This window comes from Tiliqua scincoides, chromosome 2 (genome assembly GCF_035046505.1).
Source record: "Tiliqua scincoides isolate rTilSci1 chromosome 2, rTilSci1.hap2, whole genome shotgun sequence".
Taxonomy (NCBI): domain Eukaryota; kingdom Metazoa; phylum Chordata; class Lepidosauria; order Squamata; family Scincidae; genus Tiliqua; species Tiliqua scincoides.
The window spans coordinates 265,566,395-265,575,837 of NC_089822.1; the positions used below are offsets into that span (position 1 = coordinate 265,566,395).

General features: G+C 48.8%; 1 protein-coding gene across 1 annotated transcript; it reads right to left on the bottom strand.

The window, feature by feature from the left end:
• Window positions 1-420: 420 nt before the first annotated feature.
• On the bottom strand, window positions 421-7,029 carry LOC136640470 (zinc finger and SCAN domain-containing protein 2-like). Its single transcript, XM_066615632.1, has 2 exons — window positions 6,614-7,029; window positions 421-3,494 (listed from the first exon to the last, which is right to left on the bottom strand). Exons 1-2 carry the CDS (start codon window positions 6,723-6,725, stop codon window positions 2,443-2,445), a joined length of 1,164 nt encoding a protein of 387 aa, XP_066471729.1. The 5' UTR covers window positions 6,726-7,029; the 3' UTR covers window positions 421-2,442.
• Window positions 7,030-9,443: the final 2,414 nt, after the last annotated feature.

The following is a 9,443-nucleotide window of genomic DNA, read 5'->3' on the forward strand; positions in this document are numbered from 1 at the left end:
GCCCTGTACTGTTTGGAGAGCCTGTGGCTTTATCCAACCTTATTCAGGGCCGAATCCTATCCAACTTTCCAGAACGGATGCAGCTGCAATACAGCCCCAATGTAAGGGAACAAACATTCTCTTAACTTCAGGAAGCTTCCATGAAGTCCTACGTACCAAGGGATGCAGCATCTGCCCTACTGATGCGATTGCATCGGCACTGAAAGCTGGGCAGGATTGGGTCCTCACTCTGAAGTTCAGCATCTTCCTCCTTGTTATGTCTGTACTTGACTCACCAGGAAAAGCATGGATTCTGGCACAGTGTGGATTGTTAAGGAATACGTGCCCTACCGTCACTAAATAATGATAATGACAGGCCCTGACACAGCATTGCTGAAAAAAGGTATGCAAAATTTGCAACTTTTAAAAAAATCAGCCATTTTCCCCACAAGTCTTGGTGGGACAACTGAAGAAGTCCCACAGAACAACCAAACTGTACCGTATCTAGAACAAAAACACAGCATGGGAAACATTTTTAAAATCACTATACAAGCCAAAGATCAGTTCAGAGATGCTCCAGAAGGGTGAAATTATGAGGATGCCTTACACTGCTGAGTCACTGTTAAGCAAAAGAATTTAACCTTCACATTAGCAGCACTGGAGCTTTGTTTCAGTAATTAGTAAGTAGAAAGAATTTATTTATTTGCAAATTTATACCCTGCTTTATCTCCCTCCCAGGCATTCAAAATGGCAGCCACAATCTCATAGAATCACAGAATACTAGAGCTGGAGATCACACTTGGAGGTCATCAGGTCCATTCTCCTGCTTGGCACAGGCAACTACCACATCCAGGGGAGATGGCCATCCAACCTCTGCTTGGAATTCTCAAACGAGGGAGAGCCCATAACTGAACAAGGCACAGTATTTCAGTGCTGGGCTAGGAAATCATTCCTTAGATCTAGCCTAAATCTACTTCCCTGTAGTTCTAAGTACTGCCCTTAGGATCCACAGAAAGCAAGCCCTCCCCTGTGGAAGCCCTGCCCAGGTTTGGCTATCACAGTGCATCTTCTCCATGCTAAAATATCCTCTAGCCATCAGAAAGAAGCCAAATTAGCAGTTGCACTTAGTGGTTGGGACACTTAAATCAAACTTTTCTTAAAAAAGAAGTTAGCAAAAACATTATCAAGAGTATTATCCTAGCAGCAGGGCTGTATTAACCATGGCTGAGTCCCTAGGCTTTTGCGCTCCTACAGCCAGCCCAGACCCCTAGGCTGGTGATGTGGTGAGCCCTGGCTGGCCAGGAAGGAAGGGGTGTGCTGGCGGGCAGCTCACTCCACTGGTCCAACTGGTGCTGCAGGGAGCCCTGGTCAACCGGGGAGATTGCACTGCCAGCCTCTGGGAGCTGGGCCGGCAGGTAGCCGAGTGTGCAGGTGCCATTTGACCCCAGTGCACTGAACAAACTCAGCTCTGTGACATCCACTCTGCCAACTGCTTGGCTCCCTGAGGCTGGGGAGGACTGCTTGAGGCCTTCTGCTGCAAGTGACAGGACTTGGCTCAGGCCTTGCGCCCCAGCACTGGGCGGATAAATTGATGGGCCCCTTGTCCCTGCAGACCCCTAGGCTTCAGCCTAGTCAGCCTAATGGATAATACTCCCCTGACTAGCAGGAATGGATTTTCTGATAAATGAAAGAGGACCAAGGATGCAATCCTTTGCATGCTTTCCTGGAGGCAGCCCCATTGAACTTAATGGAACTTACTTCTTACACATAGGATTGGGCTGTGACTCTGGTTGAAGCTTCTGTAATGGAAAAGCAAAAGATCCCTAGGAGATAGGCTGTGGTGTCAGCAGTAGCCCCTTTAAGGTCAAGGCCTGGAATTTCAGCAGAGGGTATGCTGCACAGCAACTGTTACCCTGCACATGCCCAATCTTGTCTGATCTCGGAAGCTAAGCAGGGTCAGGCCTGGTTAGTACTTGGATGGGAGACCGCCTGGGAATACCGGGTGCTGTAGGCTTATACCATAGTCTTTCGAGACTGAAGGTTGCCAACCATGCTGCACAGCTGTACCCACTAGAGGCAATGAGGTCTCTAGGGATATAAGGAGCAGCTGAGGCAGGTAGGCTTAAAGGACTGAGGAACTAATGGCTGATGTACTAACTGACTAATGAACTTTAAAGACTGCTGGAGACTGGTGTGTGGCTGTCAGGCCCAAGACCTGCTGAGGAGCAAGGTGCTGCTGTAGTGGTGGAAGGAGCTGCTAGCAGGAGAGGGGAGGAAGGAGGACTTCTGCAGGTTGAACAGGTGAGCTACCCTGGTGGTGGGGTCCAGCAGTGCTGCCGGGCAGAAATAGGGCCATTGTTGGGGAATACATGGGAGCTAATTAGCTTACAGTGGGCACAGGTTCTCTAAGCAAAGTTTGGACTGGGAATCCGGCAAAACAGCTTCTCACACGTGCACTGAAACTTAAGCAGTGTCAGCCATGTGTATTCTCATGTGCCGAATAAGATTCTCATGCCGATTGAAGCGTTCCCCACATTCTGAGCAGTGAAACGGTTGCTCCCCAGTGTGGATCCTCTGATGGCGAAGTAAGTCCTGGCTCCAGTTGAATCTTTTCCCGCACTCCGAGCATTTGTACTGCTTTTCTCCTGTGTGGATCCTCTGATGGCTGATGAGGTTCTGGCTCCGGTTGAAGCTTTTCCCGCACTGGGGGCAGGTGTACGGTTTCTCTCCAGTGTGAATGCTCTGATGACTGACGAGGGACTGATTCAGACGGAAGCTTTTCCCACATTCGTAGCACTTGTACAGCCTCTCGTCTGTGTGGCTGCTCTGATGCCTCGTGAGGTTCTGGCTTCGCGTGAAACATTTCCCACACTCTGGGCATTTGTGCTGTTTCTCTCCTGTGTGGATCCTCTGGTGGCTCAAGAGGTTCTGACTCCTGTTGAAAGTCTTCCCACACTCCGAGCACTTATACGGCTTTTCCCCTGTGTGGATTCTCTGGTGGCTAATAAGGGACTGGCTCAGGTCAAAACTTTTCCCACACTCATAGCACTCATACGGTCTCTCTCCCGTGTGGATTCTCTGATGTCGGTTTAGACTCGATTTATCACAAAAGGACTTGCTGCATACTGAACACATATATGGTTTCTCCCCGGTGTGGGTTCTCTGATGGGAGACAAGGTTTGTGTTCCGACTGAAGCTCTTCCCACAATACAAACACTGATATGGTTTTTCCCCAGTATGGGTTCTCTGATGTCTCTTAAGGTTTGCGTCATCTCTGAATACTTTCCCACATATGGTGCATTTATTCCTGTTTTCGTAAGGGTCTGTTTGCTGAACTTCTGGGGAATTGCCCCCTTGAAATGTACAGGATTCTTTCATCCAGTTCTCTGTTAGGTTCTCCTCCTGCCTTTTGAATCCATCTTGATACACAAGCTTTTCTTCCACCTTCAGACACTTTACCCTGTCTGGTAATTCTCCAAATAGCTCCCCGTCATCCTCGCTCTCCAAACCACCAGCTGCTGGAACAGGGAAAAATGTTTTAAGGGAAAAAAACCAAACCATGGACAATGACTGTATAAGCAACTCTGCTATCATGTCCTTTCCAAAGACTCAGGCCCAGTTTGGATGATACCATCCGTTGGCCCCATTCATCATGCAACCAGTGATTTGAATGCATGCATCCTACCCAAGCATGCCATTATGCCACACATAAGTGAATGGAGAAGGGAATCTATCTGAACTGCCCATCACTGTGCAATATACACACACATGTACATACAGCAGGCAGCAATTGTGTACTATTGCCTATGATTCCATGTAAGAACATAAGAGCCCCATTGGATCAGGCCAAAGGTCCTTCTAGTCCAGCTTCCTGTATCTCATAGTGGCCCACCAAATGCCCCAAGAAGCACACAAGACATCGAGAGACCTGCATCCTTGCCAATGGCTTGCCAAAGACTACCTAGTGAGTTGTAACAGGAGATAAGAACATAAGAAGAGCCCTGCTGGATCAGGCCAAAGGCCCATCTAGTCCAGCTTCCTGTATCTTACAGTGGGCCACCAAATGCCCCAGGGAGCACACAAGACAACAGACCCAACCTGCATCCTGGTGCCCTCCCCTGGCAATCAGAGGCAGCCTGCCTCTGAAACCAAGAGCTTGCACATACCTACCATGACTTGTAACCCGTAATGAACATCTCCTCCAGAAATTTGTCCAATCCCCTCTTAAAGGCATCCAGGCAAGATGCCATCACTACTTCATGTGGCAAGGAGTTCCACAGACTAATTACACGCTGGGTAAAGAAATATTTTCTTCTGTCTATCCTAACTCCAGGTGTAGCCTTAACATCGAATTGTACAACAGCATTATAATATTAGCCGTCTTATTCTCAGTACCTTTTCTAATGATCCCAAGCACGGAATTTGCATTCTTCACAGCTGCTGCACATTGGGTCTACACTTTCATTGAGCTGTCCACCAGTACCCCAAGATCTCTCCCTGAACTGTCACATACAGCTCAGAACCAGTGCGTTTTTAATGTAAAGCAAACTGTTTTGAGGTGATTTCCCCACAGTTTTTACTTCCGTCCCAAGGGGACATTGTGCATGGAGGCACATGTGCATTGTGGAAGAAGCACTGGGGGGGGGGAAGGTGTTTGGGAGGCTTTGGGAGCCCTTCCCAGGTACCCCTGCACAAGTTGGGCATGTGTGACCAGAAAAGGGCCGCCTTAGAAAAATGTTGTCTGTAGAATGTTTTCCCCATAGAAACCCAGATGGTGTTTAATCTCCTTGACACTCGGCAAAAGCCTTTTATTAAAGAGAAAACATGTCAGGTCTTCTATAATGTTCACTACATCCATTTTAATGCTGCTGCTGTTTTATCTTGCTGCTTTTACTAATATTTAATATTTTTGATGTTTATTGTTGCAATTTTTGTCTGTAAACACCCCAGCGAGATGGAGAACTGCAGAGGTGGGTAGTCTTTTTTTTGTTGTTGTTTTTTTTTTTTTTTTACAATAAAGGGTAGCATCCCAACTACCACTTTGGCTGCTGGGAGAATGGGAGATGCTTGTGCAAGGGGTCTAGAAGCCTCATGTGTCACTGTAGCCCAGAAGGATCCCTTGCACAAACATAATGTTTGCTTTATCAAAGAGAGCTTCCAGGAGCAAAAGCATTAATTGGGATGCTACCCATTAAAAAAAAAAAATTAAGATCCTGATTGGGCATTGCTGCATTTGAATATATTATAATTATGGGCACAATCCTAACCAGATATACTCAGAAGTAAGTCCTGGTTGTTCAATGGGGCTTACTCTCAGGAAAGTGTGATTAGGATTGCAGCCTAAGATGTATAAAATTAAGCATGGGCTGGATAGAGGGAAGTTCTCATCTCTCTTGCACAACACCAGAACCAGGGGACATCCACTAAAATTGAGCAGAGGAAGAATTAGGACTAAAGGAAATCTTGTGCAACTCCTTGCCACAGGATATAGTGATGGCACAAGGCCTAGATGTCTTTAAAAGGGGATTGGATGGATTTGTGGAGGAAGAGTCCATCACAAGTTACAAGCCATGATGGGCATGTGAAACCTCTTAGTTTTAGAAGCAGGCTGTCTCAGAATGCCAGATGCAAAGGAGTGGCAACGGGATGTCTTTCTGTGCTCCCTGAGGCATCTGGTGGACCACTGTGAGATACAGGAAGCTGGACTAGATGGGCCTTTGGCCTGATCCAGCAGGGTTCTGCTTATATTTGTGAATACTGGGTTACAACTGGACTTGCAAACATTGGACTTTTTAAACATGAATTCTTAGACAAAACCTGGTCTTCTCACCCAAATTAATATATGTTAAATTGTTGGATTATTGCTGGTTATATGAAAACGCCTGCGTTGGCTTGGTCATGTGAGAATGGATGATGGCCGGATCCCAAAGGATCTCCTCTATGGAGAACTCGTGCAAGGAAAGCACCCTACAGGTAGACCACAGCTGCGATACAAGGACATCTGCAAGAGGGACCTGAAGGCCTTAGGAGTGGACCTCAACAAGTGGGGAAACCCTGGCCTCTGAGTGGCCTGCTTGGAGGCAGGCTGTGCAGCATGGCCTTTCCCAGTTTGAAGAGACACTTGGCCAACAGTCTGAGGCAAAGAGGCAAAGAAGGAAGGCCCATAGCCAGGGAGACAGACTAGGGACACACTACACTTGCTCCCAGTGTGGAAGGGATTGTCACTCCCAAATCGGCCTTTTCAGCCACACTAGATGCAGTGCCAGAACCACCATCCAGAGCGCGATACCATAGTCTTTCAAGACTGAAGGTTGCCAACACACATATGAAAACCTCTATACTGTGTTATCTGTTTATGTCCCTCTGATTCTCCATTTTTTTCATTTTGTTACAGATGGCTGTTGTGGTCATATGGTGATTTTATATCATTTGACTGTCTGCAATTTTTGGACTGCTTTAGTGTACTGGTCTGATTTTGAAGGGTTGCCTTTTTATCAATTTGCGGGTAATCACATCCAGTATCTACCTTTGTGCAATATTTTTTGTTACAGCATGCTTCACTCTTTATTGCATTAGGTGTGACTATCACACACACTCTTTAAACACAATACAAATGCTAAAAATGGTTACTCACTAGCTTCAGTTGGGGAAGTCATTTTCTCTTGGGAGTTTCTTGGTAAAACTTCAAACTCTTCTTCCAACACAGGACTCTTGTCTTGCAGTTCATCCACCTTCCTCCCTTCCATGGTCTTGTTATCTTTGAAATAGGAAAAAAATCCTGAAAATTTCTCAGCGTATTTGCCTCTTGCTATGTGTGCCTCCCCCTGAATCTGCCTTTCCTTCACTCAGGAAAGCAGTCCCAGTGAGTTATTGCAAGTGTTTTCTGCTAGTTTTGCTGTTTGGGAGTATTGCTCCATTATTATATTCTAACAATAGTTTTCCACTATTTTTAGTTCGCTACTAAAAATAAAATCCCACTTGGGATGGATACTGGGGGAGCTACTAAAAATAAAATAGGATAAATCCTGGGATTTTATTTTTAGTAGCCCCCCTGGGGGATACTAGGAAAGAATAGGATAAATGTCAAAATATAAATAAACCCACTGTTTTCCTCTCTCCTTCAGCAACTTTGGGCAGTAGCACAAGCATCAACCAAGATCCAATTAGTTTAAACAAATGCAAATATTAAGAAGGAAAGGTGCTGCTAGACTTGCCTAGAGAGAAAAAAAATCAGATTTCTAAAGGCAAAGGAGAGCAACACAGATTCCCTCCTTACTGAATGTGGAGCAAGAGAAGGAGGGTGTGTGTAGAGTTTCTCTTTTTGGGATCCACAGCCTCACTGGTCCTGCTTGCGGCTGCAGGAAGCCTCTGCCTTGGAAATGTTGTGCTGAGCCTGATGGACCCTGGGATTGCTCTAGGACAGCTCTTCCTCTCCATAGCAGCTAGCTGGCTAGGCCAGTGGTGTTGCTAGGGAGGTGCGGCCCGCACTGGGTAGTGTGTACAGGGGAAGTGACATGCTAAAACTGTGGTTTGTAGGAATAATACCATATACCGTTTGATGTGTAATTTACAGCAGAATGCAATGAAAAAAACCCAGAATAAAATATTTCCATTCTATCAAAAGTTATGGCCAAAAAACAAAAATGCAAAAATGTAACAAAGTACATTTCCTTAATTCAAAAGACAGATTGTTCAAAGAGCCAATGAGATGTTATTGGGACACAGCATGAAACCAATAAGGTTGTGGAGATCCATGCTGGGGGTGACACACTGGCCTCCCACACTGGGTGACGCAAACTCTAGCAATGCCACTGCACTAGGCTTGAGGCTGGCTAGCTTTCGGCCTAGTCCAGCTGTGAATTCCTCATCTCCCACCAATCTTATACTGCAGTGTTCCTCAACCAGTGGTGGCTTGACTGGTGGAGCAGATCCAAAGCATGCTTTTCCATGCTCAAAGAAGCCCTCCCACCCACTCTGAGCCTCTTACTGGTGCTTGTCACACTGCATCTGGCCTCCCAACCCAGAAGTAACTTGCAACGATGCTGCTGCCAGTTCCTTCCAGTGGTGGTTCCAACAGGTGGGCCATGTGACGTGAAGGACCACCTTGAGAAGCGCTGCTCAACTGCATTTCTAGGAACACACAGAGCTTCCCCTGTACTGAAGGGCAAAGACTCTGTGGAGCTTCGCATGATGCTCTTCCCCAGACCTCTTTCAGCAGCTGAAGCCGGGCTTAGCCCGGTTGGGACTTGACTCCACTCAGCTCAGCCAGCAGTTGAGCCTGGGACCTTCTGCGTGCCAGACGAGGCCAGACTTGGCCCTGGGCGCCCACAGTCCACTTCTGCGAGCCCAGTTCTCAGCACCAGTGCAGGGGATGGGGAGCCTGTGCCTGGCCTGGACCACCTCGGGCTGGGGGGGGGGCAGAATTCATGTGACTGAACACCCCCTGTGCTAAAGAAGGTCCCTGCATGCAGAAAGCAAGGGGCTTGCATCAGGATGGGTAGCAGTGTTCCCCCCCCCGGCAGGCTTTGGGAGGAGCTACAGGGGCCTCCCTGCCCTCCTCGAAGGCGCCGCACTCACCGCAGCGCTCCGGCCGCGCAGTCTGCAGCCGTGGGAAATCCGAGGGACACTTTCCCACGGGGGGCGGGGCCAGGGGGCTTCCTCCCCTCCCCCACCGGCCTCTCTAGGAGGAGAGGCAGCCCCTGCCGCCTGGTTAACCCTTTCCAGGCGGGCTCCCTGGGCAGGGAGGCTCCTGCTGGACCCCCGCAGGAGGGGGGCGCTCAAGCCCAGTGGGGGAGGGAGAAGCCGTCCAAGCCACTCCTGGCCCTGCCCCCACCGTGAGAAAATGTCCTCTGGCTTTCCCACGGCCGGAGGGTGAGCAGCTGGGAGTGCTTGGAGCCTGGTCCGTGGGGGGGGGGGGTGATCAGGATGGGGGGGGGCTTGCAGTGTATCCCAAGGGGGGGCAAGTCTTCAGAGCTCCAGGCAGGTGCCTTGCTGTGGTGTTCCTGCTCACGAGCTGGGGGAGAGCCCCTCCGCTGTCACTTTCAACTGCAGAGCTCCCATTGCAGGACTGGTGTATACTGGGAAAGGCCCTGGGGAATGGGAAACCCGTTCAACCCCAAGGCCACAGAGGTGCATCTGCTCCCCCCAGTCCCGTCAAGCAGCATGCAAAGCAACGCACGTGGCCCAGGTTCTGCAGGCTCCTGACTTCGGCTGGGAAGGCAGGAGCTGAAGCAATGGGTGGGAACTGCAGGGAATCGGATCCAGTGCCTGACAGCCCGTACAGATCAGATGCTCCTCCTCATGTCTGGCCCAAATCAGTTCACCTGCCAAGATCCAGCCTTGGTTTCCTTCTGAGGTACCCTGAAAGGGTTAACAGTGGCAAGTGCAGATTCCTAGAGGGAAAAGGTGAGGGGGCAGGATGAATGTGAAAGGCACTTCCTGGCCACTCCCCCTTCTTTCCTGTG

Bases quoted from the DNA above. Each gene is read 5' to 3' on its own strand.
- LOC136640470 (XM_066615632.1), bottom strand. From the start codon at position 6,725: ATGGAAGGGAGGAAGGTGGATGAACTGCAAGACAAGAGTCCTGTGTTG. The intron at 3,495-6,613 runs GTGAGTAACCAT...CTGTTCCAGCAG, and splicing joins GACTTCCCCAACTGAAGCTA to CTGGTGGTTTGGAGAGCGAG.